Source organism: Zonotrichia leucophrys, chromosome 13, assembly GCF_028769735.1.
Source record: "Zonotrichia leucophrys gambelii isolate GWCS_2022_RI chromosome 13, RI_Zleu_2.0, whole genome shotgun sequence".
NCBI classification, from domain to species: domain Eukaryota; kingdom Metazoa; phylum Chordata; class Aves; order Passeriformes; family Passerellidae; genus Zonotrichia; species Zonotrichia leucophrys.
This window is the reverse complement of record NC_088183.1, coordinates 14,428,177-14,448,189: the sequence shown is the minus strand read 5'-3', so window position 1 is coordinate 14,448,189 and position 20,013 is coordinate 14,428,177. Positions and strand designations below refer to the sequence as shown.

The following is a 20,013-nucleotide window of genomic DNA, read 5'->3' as shown; positions in this document are numbered from 1 at the left end:
CGCAGGGACCCTGCTTTTGTCTTATTAAGCAAATTTTTCCAAGTTTCAACTTTTGGTGCTGAACTTCAGCACTGGGAGCCCAGCAGCGACCCCAGGGGAGTCCCGGGAGGGGAAGGACTCGGGCTGGGGCGGGACAGGGACGGTGTCGGTGTGCGGGGAGAGCATAGCCCGGGTGTCCCTGGAGCGGGACAGGGCCGGTGCCGGTGTGCGGGGAGAGCATAGCCCGGGTGTCCCTGGAGCGATGTGCGGGGACCACAGCCTCGATGTCCCCGGCGGAGCGCGGGGAGCCCAGCCTGGTTGTCCCCGGAGGTGTGCCGGGAGCACAGCTCGGGTGCCCCGGTGTCCCCGGCCGAGCAGCCGCCGCCAGGGGGTACTCGGCGAGAGCGAACGCGGCCAACAAAAGGCGGCGGAGCCTCCCCGGCCGCAGGGGCAGCGCGGGGCCGCTGCGCGCCCGTTCCCGTGCTCCTGCCCGCACATTCCTTCCCGAAACCCGAACCGTGGCTGGGGAGGGGGGCTCGCCCCCGCTCCGAGAGTCGCGTCCCCCCGCCGCGGCGCCGGGCGGGGAAGGGAAGAAGGGGCTGCGAGGCGCTGCCGAGTGCCCTCCGCGCTGTACCCGGGCCGGCCCCGCTCCGCGCTGTCCTTGTCCCTGTCCCGGTCCTGTCCCGGTCCCCGCGGGTCCCGAACTCGCGGCCGGCGGGCCCGGGCCGGGCGGGCGGTGACGTCAGGCGCGGCGGCCAATGGCGCGGCGGGGGGGGCGCGCCCCGCTCCATCCCCGCTCCGCGCTCGGCAGCGGCGGCAGCGCTGCTCCGGCACGGCTCGGCTCGGCACGGCTACAGCACAGCTACAGCACTGCCCGGCACGGCTCGGCACAGCCCCGCACGGCCCCAGCACTGCCCGCGGCGGGGGCGGGCCCGCGGCGGAGGGGTCGCTGCGAAGCCCCGGCCGTGCCCTCCGCGGGTTACCTGCCCGGCCCAGGTGGGGCGGTGCAGAGCGGAGGAGGCTGTTTTGGAGGTTGCCGCCGCTCCTGATGGATGTTTTGTGTGTGTTTGCCTCCGCTCCCGGGTTCTCTTTCATCTGAGGACGCATCTGGCTCGAGCTCTGTTAAACTATCTGCCTTCTGGTACCGTTCGTAGATAACAGAAAGAAACCTGAGCCCGAAAGGCAATTCCCCACCTTCTTCCACCTAACGTGACCTTCTCGGGCGCCTTTGAAGCTTTGCTGGTGCTCCGGCGATGATGGCAGTGGTGGGTTCCCTTGGGCTGTACTAAGAGCCTCTTGTTTTCTTTTCCCTTTTTTCTTAGAGGCATTTCATCTTTAAGGGCCGGCTGCTCTCGCTCACTTTTTATACCCACCGAAGCCATCGAGAACCATGTTGTGTGGTGGGAGAAGTGCGTTTCTGTGCCTTGGAACCATCCTGAGCTTTTGGAGCTCCCTGAGTTGGATGCCTGTTGGAGGATGCCCGCATAAGTGTACGTGTATCGCTTCCAACGTGGATTGTCATGGACTGGGACTCAAAACTGTGCCGAGGGATATTCCCAGGAACGCGGAGAGGCTGTAAGTAAAACCGCTAAGGGCTTCTCGAGCGCTTGTAGCAACACCTGGGACGAGTTTCCCAACACCTGCCTATCAGTGCAGAGCGCTCGGTAACAGGAGTTTCAGCAATCCAGCACGGATTAATGTTTTCAGGAGGGAAGGGGAGGAGCTTTTCGGGACTCGCAGCGCTCCTGCCGCTGTGCCTTTGTACAGACGATCGGTTCCAGAGTTTCTCGGGAACTTTCAGCTGCCGCCTGATCGGGTTGTGCAGTGACTTGCTTGAAATGGAGTTGGGAGCTGTACCTGGAGTGCTCCCGGCTGTAATCGCTGTCAGTGCAAACACCAGTTTAATATGCAATTAGAAACCTGGATGTTTTCACCTGGCGGCTGAGTAGCAGTTTCTCCTTACTTTCTCAGCATGGTGATTTCATCACCATGGCAAACCGGCTGCTTCCATAAACTAATTCAAACGGAGAAGTCACATTAAGCAGCCTCTAATTTCTGTTTTAAACTGCTGCGGGGAAGCGGGGTATTCAATTTTTAATCTGCCTCAGGGTTTATGATAGCAACGTAACGCTGTGGGGAGCACGGAGAATAATGAATGTGCTCGTAGCAAATCCCCCGTATTGCAAGTTCTCGGGAGTTTTTTAGCTGGCGGTTTTTTTACTCGCTCAGTGAGTTCCTAGGGAGAAAGGCTGAAAGCAAAGTTGAGTTCTCTGATAGAGTTCTGGCACTCGCTCGGTGCAGGGGACGGCGTCTCTGACGTGCCTTAATGCATAGCAGATGGCACAGCTCGGAGTGCCCGGTGCGAGATAGGGACACGGCCGGGGGGGGAAATGTTAGAGGGACATGTCCAGGGAGGGGAATGTTAGAGGGACAGGTCTAGGGGGGAATGTTAGAGGGATACATTCATTGCAGGGGGGGTGTCAGAGGGACATGTCCATGGAGCGGTGTTAGAGGGACACATCCAGGGGGGAATGTTCAAGGGACATATTCAGGGAGGGATGTTAAAGGGGTACCCTAATTCCAAGGGGGAGTGTTAGAGGGACGCGTCCATGGGGGCAATGTTAGAGGGATGCTTCCAGGGAGGGATGTTAAAGGGACATATCTAGGGGGGGATGTTAGAGGGACACGTTCATTAACATTAGAGGGACACATGTTAAAGGGACACGTCCAGGGGAGATGCTAAAGGGACAAGTCCAGGGAGGGGTGTTAGAGGGACATGTCTATGGGGGGGATGTTAAAGGGACGCGTTCATTCCGGGGGAATGTTAGAGGGACATGTCTATGGGGGGGATGTTAAAGGGGAACGTCTTGGAGGGAATGTTAAGGGGACACGTTCATTGATGTTAGAGGGACAGGTCCAGGGGGAAATGTTAAAGGGACACGTCCAGTGGGGGAAAGTCAGAGGGACTCGTCCAGGGAGCGATGTTAAAGGGACATGTCCAGGGGGAAAATGTTAAAGGGACACACACGTTTATTCCAGGGGGGAATATTAAGGGGACATGTCCAGGGAGAGGGGTGTTAAAGGAACATATCTGTGGGGGGGAATGCTAAAGGGCCACATCCAGAGGGGAATGTTGAAGGGACATGTCTATGGCGGGGGGAATGTCAGAGGGACAGGTCCAGGGAGGGGTGTTAGAGGGACACGTCGGGGGCGAATGTTAAAGGGATACGTTCATTCCAGGGGGGAATGTTAAGGGGACATGTCTATGGTGGGGCAGAATGTTAAAGGGACACATCCAGAGGGGAATGTTGAGGGACATGTCTATGGGGGGGAATGTTAACCAGGGAGGGGTGTTAAAGGGACATGTCCATGGGGCATGTTAGAGGGACACGTTCATTCCAGGGGGGAAGGTTAAAGGGACATATCCAGGGAGAGGGGTGTTAAAGGGACATGTCTGTGTGGAGAATGTTAAAGGAACACGTTCAAGGAGGGATGTTAAGGCGCCATGTCCCGGGAGATGTTAATCCGAGCCCCGGCCGGGCTCCGCAGCGCGCTCCGCTCCGGGGTGACCCCAGGAGAGCGCACTCGGCTGCGCCTCCTGTGGGTTAGCCCTGACTTCAAATGTTCTTGAACTTGTAAGCAAATGCTGTAGATTGTACGGCCTGACTTCCTGTTTTATTTCCTTCTGGGTCATAGACTTGGGGAAACTTCAAATTCTCAGGCAGCTTTTACTCGGAGGAAGAAAGCTGGATGAGGTTACTAAGCAAACAAAGTTTGTGTGCAAAGAGCACTCCTAAAGGCTAAGTTCTGTCCCAGAATGAAATTTTATAGAATGCTTGGCTGTTTCTAAATGCATTTTATAGCGCTGAGAGCTCTTAAATGATAGCAATATGCAGCTTTCTTACTACATTATTCTACAAGCTTTAATGTTTTGTGGCCCTATCAGCCCTCCTTTAACCTCAGCTGTGTGAGCAATAGCTTTCAGATGTCAGTGCTAGAGAAACCTGAACTTCTGTGCCTGGAACTGTGTGCTCTAAAATTGGTGGGTAGCAGGCTGGCATTTCAGAGCCAAAAAAACCCCCCAAATCTGGAACAACAAACCCCACAACAAGGCAGAACCAGGGGAGCATGCCAAGAATGTGTGATAACACGGGTGGTGTGTGTGCTTCGCTGGCGAGGCGTGTGAATGGCTTAAAGAGTTAAAGGCTGGAATTAAACTTTTAAATTGCTGGTTAAAGTGATTCACAAGCACAAGGTTAGTTGGCCACCTGAGAACCATTTCATAAATGGTAATTTGTTGTAGCTGGAGTTTCAGGGGGGCTGGATTCGTGTTGTTACTGGGTTTCATTTGTGAGAATGAACATCACAGAGATGTGAACTTCCCTTGCCTGCTGCAGGAAGCTGAGCCAGAAGAAGAAAGCTCTTGGCTTTGGCAGGCTAAGTGTTAAAAACAATGAAGGAGAGCATGATCATTGTCTTGGTCTTGTTCTTTTTGGTGTTATTTACAGATTTAAATTTTAGATTAATGGCTGCAAGAAGAACAATAGTAGCGATTTCACAATATTCAGTTTGAACATTTAACCTCAGAGATACCACCACTGATAAATGTGAAATGTAGCTGCGTTGGGTGGTTTGTTTGGGGTTTTTTTACATATATAAATAGTGTATTGTTGGATCATTCAGTGGCTGAAACCTTGTGGAAATAGGATACAGAAGGTCATGCGGTAACACTTTAATCTGTATTTTAAATACTGTTTTCAGTTTTCATTTCTGTCAGTCCATTGTGAGCCTCTCACTGCTTTTGTGGCATTCACCAACATCTTCATTACAACTGTTTTAAAGCTTGTATCAGTTTCTTCACATCTAGATTTCTACTAATTGCACCAACTTGGGCTTTCTGATGTAAGCGGTAGAGAGAAAAAGCCTCTGAGTGTAAATTCTGCTCATAGGTGAAACGTCAGTCAGCCACAGGATATATCAGAGTATCTCATTCTGCCCTGTGCTCCACAGCAACCTGTAACTATTTCTGACATAACAGTGGGTTGATGTGTAATCTTCTTACTCTTATGTTTAGCATGTAAATAAGACCAAATTGATCCTATCTGAAATCAGAAAAATATTTTTAATCTCGGAGAAATGTTTATATGTTGGGAAAATAATTTTAACAAGTTTCTTGGTGGCCACACACGAAGTTCCTTTTTAAACTGTTGTGCTCTGGAAAGGCATTTATTTCTCTCTGCATTCTCCTGAGCTAAAAATTCCACATACCTGTTCAAGTCGGAAACTTTTTGCTTTAATTAGTAAAAGATCTAATGGCAGCACTTAAAATATTTTGCCACCGAGCTTGTAGAGTTATGTTTGGAGAAATGTTACAGATTGTTTGGGCTAATGGAGCCAAGTTAAATATTATTCAAATTTGTGTTAATATGAAACCCAGGAAAACTGAAAATATGACATTAAGGAAACAATGGGAAATATCTTTAGGGGGAAAAGAATTTCTTATTGAGCAGTACTATTAAATGAGCTAGCTTTGAGTACTGATTTTTCATGAGGCATGAGATGCATGCTTGATTTCTTTCTTTTTTCCTGAACACTTTGAAGATCTGGAGGTTCCTACGTGTGATTTTTACCTTGAAGGAAATCCACAGATTAACAGTGATCACAGAAAGAGAATTATAAAACAATCCCATACTTCTGTTTTTAATTTTTACAGGCTGATCTTTAATAGTAACTTTGCAAATATAGCAAGTAGTGTTAGGTTTGTGCTGCAGTTTTTACCTTGTGATTACATTCTATGAAAGTCTTCTAATTGTGTGGTTGGGATGGAAGTTTTGGCTCACCTCTCATGGAGAGCTAAAAGGAGGTGAAAACTGTCCTGCTGCACAGTGAAATTACTCAATCTGGAGAAAATAAGTGGTGAAGCAAATCCTTGTCACTTCCAGGAGCAACTTGCAATTATGCTTTTTCTGGAGAAGGGATGCTCAGGATAGGCATCATATTCCATATTTACAATATTTCCTCATATTGCAGAGTGTGGTGCTCCACAGGGGTCCTTGAGCAGGATGGCAGAGCTGCCCTCGTGGTTGTTGTTGGTATTTACTGATCCCTTCCACACTTGTGAGCAGCTCAGCACCTCACCAAAAATAGAAGTTGATTGGTTTTTTTGTGTTTTGGAGAAAAACTGCTAACTTATTAGATAACTTCTGGAGTGGGCACAGTGGTTCTTATATTTTATCTGGGCAATTGATAAGATATTTTGACCTAATAAAGGAAGAAAATTTAAGGATATGTAAACACATCCATGAGAATCCCAAATATTTTACCTTTCTGGAATGTTCCTTAGGATTGCTCCATCAAACTCTCATAATCAGAGTTTCCTTAATGGTGCTTCACTTCTCAGATGTGATTATTTATATAATTTCCTTCAGTGGAATGCTTTCTATATATGTAGAATATCACACATGTGGCTGTATATGACATTTAGTAATGCTGATAGCCAGGTTTAGTTTGAGATGATGCCTAAATGCAGTGAGCACAGATCAAAGCCTGACAGCTGAGTTTTTCAGCTCTGAAAGGAACCAGTGATTCTGAGAAAGTGCTCAGAAGTCTTCTGGGTCAGTGTCTGCCTCCTGCTTGAATGTGAAGCATGAGCGTTTGTGAATTTCCTCCCATTCATGCGTGGTTATCTCCCTGTCTGCCAGCAGCACATTACATATGTATAAAAGCTTATTTGGGGAATTTGACCATGTTTGAGTTCTCGATGAGTTTGTTTGGTGGCTTAGGCTCTTGTTTAATTGATAGCTCTCCTGTGTTAGTCATTGCTTTGTTTTGCCTTTCATTTGAAGGATTCTTTACCTTGCTAAATTGATAAAGCTTGCAGGACTAATCTTTTCTGTGCTTTGTCTGAGCAGCTAAATTGAGTGTGTCCACATTTAGGTGCAATTTAGAAGCTTAGTCATCTGCTTACTCCTGAGTTTTCATGTGGTCTGGGGTTTCTGTTACACAAATATATTATTATGGTGGTTTTGGCCTAGGTGCATGGAGCTGCTGGAGCTGCACTGGCTTGTAATAAGTCTTCAACTTCCTCAATTCTGTCTCCAAATTAAATCTAAGCTCCTGTCTTGAATGCTTCCATATTCCTGCAGAAGGAGATGTTAAACACATGCAAATATAATTATGTGACTCTTACACTGACATTCTGCTTTTCTAGAGCTCTTCCCACTGGGGATTACCACTCATTTGTTTGTAGTAATTGTCTCCAAAACCTTGCATGGAGCATTTCTCAGATATTTTTTTCCCTAGGTCATGTGTCAGTAAGTGGATGTACATGGCTTTAAATTGGAAAACTTGCTCTTGGAGAGACTGATCCTGGGAAAAACCCACTGAATTCTCTGATTTTATGGGGATAAATCCCTTTCCTAATGTAACTGTGACTAGCAGTGCTTGAATAGATGTTGGCACAGACCTGGGTAGGATCAGTCTGGTGCAATTAAATCTGTGACAAGGTTTTGAAGTGATGGGAGCAGGAAGGAGGATGGAATTAGCTGCTGTAAATTGGTAGCTGCAGAAGCAAGCAGTGGCCATTGTCATGTTGCCTGTATTTATTTGCACAAATTTGGATTAGATTTTGAGATGAAAGAGACCTGGCTACTTCCTGCAGGACCTTTTAATGAGCTTCTCTGAGACTATTTACTTTTATTCATATTCTTACTTTTGCAGCTGGGTATTGATTCATGCAAAGGAATTAGGCCAAAGGAAAACTGCCCCTCTGAAGAGCAGCTCATGTCTTTTAGGAAGTCCTGAAATCCAGATGATGATAGTTTTTTTATACCCCTGGAATTTGTGCACTGTATGGGTTTAGGGAAGCATGTGGCCAAAAATACAGATGCAGCTTACCTGTAGGGATGTGAGGCCAATAAAAAAAGAGTAAATCCTGATATTCTTTTGTTGGCACTGTAGTTGTATAAATTTCCTTGTATTTTACACTGTCATTTGACCTTTATAGTGAGAACTACCTGGCATCTTTTGCCATGTCATTGCCAGGTACAAACATTTCCAGGCATGTTTAAAGCAAAAGTAGTTTGTCTTGCGTGGACATTAACTGTATTTGTTGTATATTTGTTGTCTGTGTTTTCAAGAGTATTTAGGCTACTCCTCAACTTCCATAGAGAGAGAAAAATGATTTTTTCACAGAAATCTCACAAGATGTTTGGGGATAATGATAATAGGGGGAAAGGACTTGGTTCTAATGAGGGTATTCAGCAAATAATTTCAGTGATTGCATGTAAAGAAATGAGTTTGTGCAACCAGGATGTGTTCCCTCCCAGGAGCTCACACCCCAAATGACTTGAAGCTTTGTTTTCCCAAAACCCTTGATAAAGGTTGTGTTGCTGGATTTCTCACAGTGTGGAGCAGCTGTAGGAATCCCCTCACACATCCTGAGGTCCCACTGCTCTCTGAAGGGATTTCTCTTTTCCTGTTGGGCTTATTGTCCATCCTGCAGGGCAAAACAAGGAGGAGGAGACACAGAAGTTTGTAACTTTGAGTGAGGAATGAAGATAAGTTTGGGGAGCAAATCCTAAGTGAACCTCAAAGAGCAAAGCTTTTCCAAGGAGAATGATGTTGGCAACACCATGAAGAAGGGCTGACTGCAAGGGATGTGGGCTAGAGGCTCCTTGAGGGGATTGTCTGTCTGTCCCTCCATCCTGTTAGAGGGTGTAGATGGAGCAGCGGTGTTCAGAAAACGTTATCATAGTTTTATATATAGTTTATACTAGTTTATAATAGTTTTATTCCCTGTCCTCTTGTGAGGTCTGAGGGTCAGGCTGGTGGAAATGTTCCTCCTGTCCTTGGCTCCTTTCTGCTCTGGGGTCACAGGAAACTTCCAGAAGTTCTCATTGACTCTTTATTCTCATTGCTTCAGCATGACACAGTATGGATTTTGATCTGTGACTGCTCTGGTGGCTCCCATCCCTCTTATGGGACAATTTGCCAATATCAAAGCAATATCAATTCCACTTTTTTGTTTGTTGTGTAAGTCATATTTAGGATAAGAAAAGGCTGGGTTCCAGTCATGTTTGGGTTGCAATATGGCCCAGGCTCTGTTTTCAGTATTTTTCAAGTCTTTTCTCCAGAGATCTGTAATGCTTTATTTCCAAGTCTGTTTTCAGTGTTTTCTAGTCAGACATATCATCATTTGAGATCTTGAATGGATCTTGTCAATAGCAAGAACTGCTTCTTCCCCATTAGCAAATGGCCTTGTGAGCACCTGGCAGTTTGTCTAATGGCATTAAACACATCAAAGGTAGGGGAGCAGGTCTGTGCTCTGTACTCAGCAAATCTGAGATTGAGTTGAAGGCCATCTCCACAGAAAAGGGAATTTAAGAGGCTGATTCTTACCTCTGCCAGTTATTTTCAGCTTTCTTTTTCCCCTCTGCAACTGAATCTGGTCTGTCAGTTGTCTCTGTCAGAATAAATTTTTGTATTTTGCTTTTACACCATCTGTTTGATGGCTGCAATATATGATTTTTATCTTATGATTGATAGATTTCTGGAGCTCTTAATTAGATTTTTACCTTTCTATTTGTGATCCACTTCTTTTTCTAAGACCCTAATTTTGTCTCTCAGGTAGAAATGAGACTGTAGCCATTGCTTCAAATCTCCTTTGCTGTCACTGCTGAAGGGAGCATTTACAGTAAACATGAGTGTGGTTAAAATGAGGCAGAAAACCCAGTTTTAAAGCTGATCTTGTCTTCAATTTCCATTGATCAGCCTTCAAATCTATCTGAAATTTGCTTCTAAATTAATTATAGAATTGATGTTCCCATCAGTTCAATTTTACCTGTTTTCCTCAACAGTTGCAGAAATGATTCTTAACTTTCTGTCACAGGGACTCCTCAGGAGACTCCTGTGGGATGCTGTGCCTGCCTTTATTCCTGCAGAGGGATCAGCCTGGTGGAATTAGCACCAGGGTACTGATAAAGTTTTAAACACCTGTAAATGCTGTTGGAGTGCAGCAGCACTGGGGATTTTGGGACACAACAATATATAGTAGATTATATAAATTATATTATAATATATATAATATATGGATTTTTGTCCCTGGTGGTGCCTCACTGGCTGCCCTGGTCAGTGTGGTTTGCGGCAGCAGTGCTGGATTTGGGAATTAATTTGAATTAATGTTTTATTTGGGAATTAATGGGAATTAATTGTTGTATTTAGGAATTAATTACCCCTGTTCTGTGGTGTGGGGACACAGTGGTGACATGGTGCTGTCTCTGCATCCCTGCAGCCACCCACAGCACAGCACACAGGGGCTGCCTGCAGTTCCTCAGGGTGTTTTCTCTGCACCTTTGCTTCTGCAGAGACAGAGATTGGTGATTCTGTGTCAGCCAGGGCTCCTTGGGAGGGGAGGACAGGCTGCTCTGGAGCTCAATGATTTGGGGATCAGTAACCCATTTTTAACAGCCTGTCAACATGCCTGTAGAAAATGCGGGGAGGATGGTGCTGAGCTCCATTTCTGATGGATTTATTCTTTTTTGCCTTCCATTGTGATGCTGTTTCTTGAGAGGAACTGCCCTTGTTAAGAAAAAAAACCTAAATCAACAACAATAACTCAAAAAAAAAAAACAAACAAAAAACCAAAACAAACAAAAAACCCCAAAACAAAACAAAAAAAAACCCACCAAAAAAAGCCCCAAAACCCCCCCAAAAATATATATTTAAAAAAAACCCAAACTAAAAAACCCCCTCCAAAGCCAACAGTTTGTTTTACAAAACTTAAAATTAACTGTAATTTTAATTCTATCAGTTAGAAATCCAGAGTGCAAGTTAGGCTGTGTTGGATGGAGGGCAGTGCCTGCTGCACTCACCGGTTCTGTTTCCTCCCTTTGCTCTTTTTTCTTTGCAGAGAATCCTTGGGGAAATCTTTGTTTGCACAGTGCTCAATGTGAAGGGATCTCGAGCTGTTGTGAGGGTGCTTCTAGGCACGATAACAGAAATGGTGATAAATTTCATATTAGTGGAGCTGAGGTTCTGATCTCCAAAATCACAGCGCAATCAAATGCAGCTTTTAATGTGTGTCTCCAAACTTTATTTCAAGAGCTGGATTCTGTCAAGGTTGGCAATTTCAGTCTGGGGAGAGGGGGACAGAATAGAGGGGAGGAGTGAGAAATCGACTTTCTTGTGAAATGTGTCAGAAGATAAGTATTTTACTATTAGGAAGATAATAACATTTTGATAGCAGAAGCAAGGTGCATGCTAATAGTTAGGGGACTATTCCTGAATCCTTGGGCCTTTTTTTTTTTCTGTTGATCTTTTCCTTTTCTCCTGTGGCAGGTAAGGATGTGATAATTAACTGGTGCAGAATACAAGTGTTAATAGACTGTGAGCTATTTCTGGTGTACCCAATAAATAATCCTCAAAGTTCCAGAGGATGCCATGAGTGAGCCTTCCTCACTTTCTCAGCTCAAAGTAAAACCAAGTATTTTAAGGCAGTTTAGCAAAACTGTCCTATTGAATTGTCATCTCTGCCATTTTCTCTGGGTGTGCACTGGGCAATATTGAGCACTTCTTCAAATATTTTAGCAGCTTTTTAAGTTGAAGTACTTGGTTGTCTGTCTGCCTAACAGGGTTTTGGGTGTCAGCATTAAATGCAGCGTCATGTGTTACAAGATACCAAACTAATGAAAAAATGTGACGTTACTTGGAGAAGTTTTTTCCACAAATAATTTGTCCCAAAATAAAAATATTCCAATTCCTAACTTCAGTTTTCCTTTGAAGATCACAAAAGGTTTGTCCAAAAATGGCAGACTCTTCCTTAGAATTTTATATTGTTCTTAGGATGTGCTGTCTTATCCAAGGTGAAAGAATATAGAAATCCTGCATTGTTACCCATTCCCTATGTACGAATAAAATTTAACTTTACATTAATGATTTTTTCCAATAAGGAAACAGCAAACAGCAGTTTGCCCATTCTCTCTGGTTTAGGACAGTGTGTAGCATAAAAAGTTCACATAGCAGATGTGACCAGAGGACATCGAGCCCATTAAAGTAATCCTGCAAATGCATGCACTGCTTGTCCACAGCTATGGAGACAGCAATGTTTAATTAAAGCAGTTGTGTTGTTTAAATATGACTCTGAGAAACTCCAGCAAGGAGAAGATGAGTCCAGTTTGTGTCTTGTGCCTTCCTGTTTGTCCTGGAGCACGTTTTGCCTGGACTTCAGTGGGAACTTAACTTATGGATTTCCTCCAATTTTGTCTTTTGTCTGTGTGATGGTTTTGTTTAGACTGGGGAGGCATTATATTAGGGAGGTTTTTTTGAAATGCTGATTTTGGCAAAACCTGGATGAAACATCTTTGTGTGGGGAGGGCAGCAGTGGTTGCAGCATCCCTGAGCAACGTGGGAGCCTCTGGGTCACAAACTCGTGTGAAATTGTTGTAGAGTGGTGAGAAATCAGCCTCATCCCCTTGAAGTGGTGGAGCTGGTTGGAGGTGGCGTTTGGAGAACCCAGCTGGGCACAAGAGAGCTCACTGTGAGGCAATTGTGCATTTCTGAAATGCCTAGGTAAATGCAGCAGGGAGGTTTGCTGGAAACCAGAAAAAAAAAAGTAAAAAAAAAAAATGATGGAAGGGAAATTCTTGAGCAAAGAGAACTTGTTTTCCAGAAGTGGAAATAGATACTGAGAAATAAGGCCCTAAGGGAAGGGCTGGCTCTTCAGAGAGATGAAAACACACATCTGGATATAAATTTCTCAGATAAGAATGTGAAAGTGTAGGAAACAGCCCAATGATCCTTTGGAGCTTTGAGTTTTAATAGATAACATGTGAAAAGGCAGCAGAAGATAAGGAGCAGTCAGAAGAGTTTTATGGATTTTTGGGGGTTTGTTTGGCATTGGTTTTGGTTTATGTTCATTTTTTCCCTCTGGAAAGTTTTTTAGCTAATTGCTTATGAAAGTTTTTTAGAAGATGAAAATGGATTTTTCCCAGTTAATCCCAGTTAATGTTTACTTCATTTTATGGAATAGATAATTTCCAAGCTGGTTCTTCCATAGCCCTCATGTGTGCAGCAGGGTTTCTACAAAGTGGTTTTATAAGCACAAGGAGTTTCAGTAACTTGAAACATCAGATTTCTCTGCAAAGGCTGTAGGAAAACTTGAGTTTTGTGTTCATTTAGCAAACACTGTGAAATCAATTCAGCTTTACTGCAGCATGCAAAAAACCAACAGTGGGATGAGGATGGGGGACAAGGAAGAAAGTTGCTTGTAAATTGGTTGCAACATCTGGTTGCTAACATCAAGTCAATACAACCCTTCCTTCAAAATTCATTTTACATATTAAAACTGTCCTACACATTTTATTGCAATGTTTTGGCTTCCTCTGCTCCTCAGTGGCCTCTGCAGACATGTTACACTCAGTGTGCTGGTGCTAGGAATGAATAGACTTGGTGAAACTGGATGCTTTTTACATTAAAAAACCCAAAGCCCTGAACAGCAACAAAAAGAAAAACCCCAAACATAAACAGAGATCTCTCTTACCTTTCCAGGAAAAGATCTGGGAAGGGTTTCTAGTCTGTGCATGTCTGAAAGTGAGCAGGGTGATGAAATCAAGGCTTGATTTTCATGCCAGGCTTCACTAAAAAAATTTGTTTGTTCGTGGGATGTCTTTCCAAATTATCAAGGATTTACAGCAGTGAGGAGCAGGTGTGAAATGTTGCAAGTCTGAAATATCAGGTTGTCTGCATTAGTGGAGAACACCCAGACACTGCAGTTTATTCACGGTGATCTATTCAGTCACACACCACACTTAAGTGAAACACGAAATTAAAGCAAAGTGTGCTTTGCTGAAGTTTGCAGCAATGCTTTTTGCCCAGATGAGTCCAGAAGTGTCAAACACTGAAGCACATCTCTGTTGATATCCTGATGAGGTTGTCCATGTGGTAACTGAGTGAAAATATGGCCCAGGGAATGTTTGACCTGGTCTGATTTCTGCCTGAGCTTTGGAGCAGCCCTGGGCTGGGCTGGCCACTGAAATCCCTGCAACAAGGACATGGGAGAGGAGCTGCAGTTGGAGGAATTAAGTAGGAATGGCTAAACAAGATCAAGAATTGAAAAGAAGTAAAGATGTTTCCTCTTATATGTGCAGTTGTTAACTTTGGGGTTTAATTTTTAGTATGAATGGAAATGATGCTGGAGCTAATCTGGCACAGAACTGTACTTGCTGCTCTTTGTGATGTGCACACTCTGCCTTCTTCATATTAAACCATGTAGCAACTGTATTTTAAAGTATTTTCTTTTATGCATCATATTTAAAGTTTTCTGCCATTCCCTGAACTCACCCTGAAACAAAAGATAACAAATACTTGTTTTACCTTTTCCTTTGCAGAAAATGCAGAATCACTAAGGTTGGAAGGGACTTCATGACATCTCCTGGTTCAGGCTCTGCTCAAAGCAGAACATGGAATTCACACAGAACTTAGAACATTCCATCCAGAACATGGAATTCAGACAGAAAATGTCTGTTTGGGTCTTGAAAAGCAGAAATTGCCTCCTGTAGTATTTTCAGTGACTTTTCCAGTGCCAAACTGAGGGTGCTGCTGAGCAACCTGCCCTTTGCCATTTTGTGCTTTTTAACCTTTCCAAGGCAGAGGTGACATTTGCCTGTGTTGGAGGTGTCAGGGCTGTGTCAGCCTGATCTCTGCCCCTGCAGCTGTGCCCTGTGTTCCTGCAGGCTTGGTCAGGAGCTCTCAAGGGATGTTTGACCTGATCCTCTGCCCCTCCTGGCTGTTCCTCTCCTCTTGGACACCAGAACATGGGGGGCTGTGCTGGTGAGGGCTCTGAGCACCTCAGTCTGTCACTGAAACATCACTTTTTGTTTATTATTTTATTATTTAGGTTGAGGAGTTAGGGCATGGGTTGGGCTTGATGGTCTTGGAGATCTCTTCCAACCCAGTCATTCTATGAATTATTTTATAGCTGATATGTCACAGACACATTTTATGAAAAATCCTTTCCTTAAGATTTTTTCCTCCTGAGAAGCTGAGAGGCTTCAGGAACAAAATGTAAACATTGGTTATCTGCTGCTGTGGAATGCAACAGGTGCATCTGTGATTGGTCTCATGTGGTTGTTTGTAATTAATGGCCAATCACAGTCAGCTGGCTCGGACAGAGAGTCTGAGGCAGCTGCCTTTATCATTCTTTTTTTTTCTATTCTTAGCTTAGCTAGCCTTCTGAGATTAAACTTTTCCTTCTATTCTTTTAGTGTAGTTTAAATGTAATATATATCATAAAATAATAAATCATGCCTTCTGTAACATGGAGTCAGATCTACGTCTCTTCCCTGTGAACACGGTCACACTGATGCACTGCTGGGAGCTTTTCTGGGTGACCCTTGCCAACTTGAGCTCCAGATGAGCTCAGACTTTGCTCAGACCATCACTGGAGGTTTGGGCAGTGTTGAATTAAATTAAAGAGAGGTTTCCTGCACCCCTGGGTGCTGATTGTCCTCTCCCTCCTGTGCTGGGGCTCCATCTCTCTCCCTCCTCAGCCCAGGTGTGCTCTGGCACTCAAAGTGCCAGCACAGCCTCACCCCTCTCATTGCTCCTTCACTGTCCCTGACTTTCATCAGGCACAGGTGACAGAGCCAGAGCAGATCTGGAGCACATCAAGAGCAAGTTCAGACTCTGGGGACAGAGGTGAAGGACACAGGAGTGTAAAATGCACTGTTAAACATTATGCTGTCAGCATAACCATTCCTTGATGTGGGTAATGAAACCTGTACGCTCTGATTATTAGACAGGAATTCCTGCAGGCTGAGACAAACATGTATTTCCTTGGAAGAAGCAGAATACTTGAATTACTCAATCCATTATGCTGCTTTCTGTGGGCCTTGGTGTGACTTCCACTGCAGTCTGCTGTAGGGAATTCAGCCTGGAATTCAACTGCACAAGTTGCAAAAAGTGAAGGGTTTGTTTTTCTCCTGGATATTTCTTAACATTTGTAGTTTGCCAAGTTTGGGGGGTTTTTTTGTATTTTTATAAGGATGAGGGCAGAAGTGTGTTGTCTGCAAGCAGTTCCAGATCATTTGGACACTTAATGTGTGTTATTAACCCAGCACTGCTGTAATGGGTTTAAGAATGGACAGCTTATTCACTAAATTAGGGCACTTAACCTCCAAGGTCCCTTTTTCTCATTGTTCAGACAGAAAGAAAACAGTCTGACTCATACCTGAAAGTTTTCTCTAATCAGAACAGAGCATCTAACCTTTTTTGAATTAAAAGCTGTCGTGTAGGTGTGTTACAAAACTATGATGGACTGCAGCATGGGGTTTGCACACTCCAACTATTGTGTGGCTGTTTAATTGCTATTTAAATTTTCCTGAGGACTGAAACTATCCAGGGTCACACACGTGGTGTCCAACAACTGCAGCAGAAATTCAGAAATGTTGAGTAGTGAGTTGGTTGCTACTCTTGTATAAGATGTCCACATTGCTGGATCCCAGTGTTGCTGTGTGGATCTGTGCAGTTCCTGTTGCTGAAACTGTGCAGAATATTTGGAAAGCACTGGTGGTTGTGGCAGGGCTTGTTTTTTTCTCTCTTAATGTTTTTCCACCTCTGCCTTGTTCTCACTGCAGGTCAGGGAAGGGGATCTGTGGTCTCCAAGCTGCTGGGTATAGTTTGGAGTAGGATCTCCCCTTAACCTCTCTTTAATTTAATTTAATAAACACAGGTGTCTCAGCCTCTGTTCAAGAGACTCAAAAGAGTCTCTTTCCTGTCCTGAGAGCCTGCACTGACCCAGGATTTTAGATGGGTTGTAAAAACTCACAGGGCGAGACAGCAGTGGATTATTCCAAATTCTCAACCCTTCTGTGTGTGTGGTTGAGGTGCCCTTTGCTGCTCCAAGGGCCCCTGCTGGAGTTTTGGGGCACAGAGGGGCTCCAGGAGGATTTGCTGCAAAGCATCTTCCTGCTCATGCCCTGCCCCACCTGGGCTTGTTGCATGGGTTTATTCCCTCTCAGGTGGAGGACTTTGAATGTTTTTCTTCTACTGAACTAAATGATGGGAAAGGTTCAGAGAGTGCCAGTCTTTCTAGAGCTCAGTAGAAATAAAAATAAATTCTCATGCTCCTTTGCAAAGTCAGCTGATTATAAGAAAAAAATAACAAGTCATTATACCACAACAATATATATTAATATTGTATATATTGTATATATGCATAATATTGTATATATATTTTTATATATTGTATATGTATAGTATATTTATTTATATATATAATTATATAACAATGGTAGTACATTTCATATCTTAGACATGAAATGTGCTATTTTTAAAAAGTGTAATTACCTCAGCTGAATATGATTTTGAAGTTTTTGTCCTTCCTTGGAAGTGATGTTCCTACTTGCCCATGTGATTTGGAAACTAGTGGGATTTGTGTATTTCATAAAACCCAGTCCCAGGAATTCATTTCCTGCATTGCAAAACTGGAGATGAAAATATGTTCAATGTGAAGATATGCAGATTGTGCTGCCAGAGGGCTCCAGGATAGTGTTATAATTGAGTAGTTTATCACAGGAACTTTGAAGTTCTTGGATTGAAGGCAAAAGAGAGAATTGCCAAGTGCTTTCTGTTGGGAATTATGGTCATTTAAGGTTAAGAGGCTGGTGGCAGTTCATACCCATTAAAGAAAATTAGCTACACAGCAGAAATCCTGGAAAATGGTTGAAATAATAAAACAGACACTGGGTGTGTGAGGACTGGAAAGGGCAGCCAGAATCTGCTCTGTGGGTACATTCACACATGGGAGTGCATTTTTGTCCCTTTCCTGGTGCTGGTTTTAGCATGATCCCAAACCAAGAACCAAAGCACTCCTAAAGGGGGAGGCTTTATTGAACCTCCAGCTTTGCCTCCAGCTTTTAACTTTGCTAAAAATCAAGGTTTTCCTCATGGCTTTAAGTTTCTGGAGTGCAATAGATCAAGGTCAAGGGTGGAAAATGCATTGCTGTGGAAAATGCAGGTTTGTTCCAGCTCCAACAGGTGCTGTTACCTGGGTAAGGGGAGAAGAAAGCACAGGAACATTTCCAGGGGATGACTCAGTTGCCACTCAGGATGATTTGGGCTGACCAAGTCCTTCAGCAGGGCAGTGGCACAGAAAAAACCTCTTTTTCTTAGGAGTGAGGGCTGCTTCAGGTACTTAGAGGAATTCGGCTAATGAAAAAGATCAGCAACTCCTTAGAGCCAGGAATCTGGATTAATTCATTATCACTTGGGTTTTGGCTCCCATGTTTTCAATGTGGATTTGCCATTCAAAATAAACCCTTTGGAATGAGGTACAGATTAATCCTAGCAAAGGATGTGTGCTGTCACTTCAGAACAGGTGCTCTTAAGTTTCTTGGGAAATTATTTTTCTTCTGTTCTTCATGAACATTTGGAAGTTGCGTGAGTTGTGTCCCTGGTGAGGTTTGTTTTGATGGGAATTCTAGATGGTGTGTTGGATCCTGACCTGTTTTTAGGGAGAACAAGAGAGGTTTTTATTAGTTCCTAACTTTGTTCTGTGACACACAAATTTTATGCGTTCCTTCTTGGAAAATACAAAAAAAATGAGGTGAAGAGAAATTCATCTTCCCTGTAGATTGTGGGGTGTTGGTTGAACCAAGATTCCTTTCATAGTGTTGGGTTCTGGGCTGATTTGTTTGTCCCTACTTTGAACTGTGGTGTGTGGTAACCACTTTGAAAACGTAGCAGGAACAGAAACTCAACTTTGTGTTTGAGGTTCTGTGCCTAGAAATGAATATTTACCTAACTTAGGAAGCAGCTGGACAGGAAAGAATCCTGGAGCTGTTTAACTTGGGTAAGAGCTGTTTTTTGAAGTGTATGGCAGTTCATTTTTCCTTAAATACAGTTTCCCTACTGCTCTTATTGAATTCTTTATTGATGTAAATGAAGAAATATCTGAGGACTACAATTAAGTCTGGTGCTCCTTCTCCTTAGATGGCAGGTTATTTTTGTTTTCCATGGGTTTTCATTTTGTGTAATGTTGTCTTGGGTTAAAGACAAATAATATTAATTAGACAATAAATGTTTTTCAAAATATTGGCTATCTAGGATTCATGCTTGTCACTGAAATGCAAAATCAGCTACTGCCATGAAATTAATGGGCATCAAGGATCTTCAGTTTTGTTGTTAGGAATGTCACTGTTTGCCAGATGGGCACCCAAGAATTCTCTGAAAGAGAGGCAAATTTATTATTCTTGAGCACTTATTGATAAATGGCTTTAACCAAGTGCAGCAACTGTGTTCCTTTTAGAAAGGGAACTAAATTTAGGCAATTTATTTTCTGACCAAAAGGTAACAGCATTAGGCCTGAAGTCTGGTAGTTTTTCAGATAAGAAAAATATAAAAGAAAAGAAATTGTTTTTTTTTTTTAAAGCACAAAATAGAGCCTTGTCTTAAAGCCATCACAGGATTTGCAGGAAGAACATCAGAATGAGTGTGTGGTGTTCCCATGAGCTTGTGCCCGTGTATCAGAGGCTGCAGAACCAAACCATTGCAGAGCTGTAGAGAGAGAACTGGCTTGTGCTTTAGGAAGAGTCTTCAATTTGCCTGGAGAAGCACGACTGGGCAAGCAGAGCTCTGAAATGAGCAGCTGATTCAAGGACCTCAAACCCACAGTCTTCAGGATGCTGAGGAATTAAGTTAGGGATTGACCTGGGTATGTTTGAGATTCACAACTTAGATGAGGGCCCAAAGTTTATTATCCAATTATCTTGGATATTATAATAGAGAGTGGGTTCAGATGGTAGCAGAATAAGCTCTGACTACAACAGGAACTTGCTACCATCTTGTAGTGTTGCTTTGAATTTCTGCATCCTTGTACATAAGAGGATTTGAACGTTGTATAAGGTATTTCATTTATATATACACCTTCTGAATTATTGAGCTGGAGATTGTGCAAGACTGCAGCATCTGATTGCTGTTGTTCTTGGCTCTCCTGTAAGAGCTGCTCTGCTCACTGTGGGGTGATGGGGTGTCAGATCA

The 20,013-nt window shown here is 43.8% G+C and overlaps 1 protein-coding gene across 2 annotated transcripts in view; it reads left to right on the top strand.

Moving 5' to 3' along the window:
* The first annotated feature begins 851 nt into the window (after positions 1-851).
* Positions 852-20,013, top strand: part of SLIT3 (slit guidance ligand 3) — a 482,576-nt gene continuing 463,414 nt past the window's right edge. The window contains exons 1-2 of one of the 2 annotated variants that reach the window (XM_064724717.1): positions 852-1,120; positions 1,302-1,554. In XM_064724717.1, coding sequence (XP_064580787.1) covers positions 1,370-1,554 — 185 coding nt within the window. In that variant the 5' untranslated portion in view covers positions 852-1,120; positions 1,302-1,369. Of the gene's footprint in view, positions 1,555-20,013 lie in introns of both variants that reach the window. The other variant, XM_064724718.1, reaches the window with a different exon arrangement.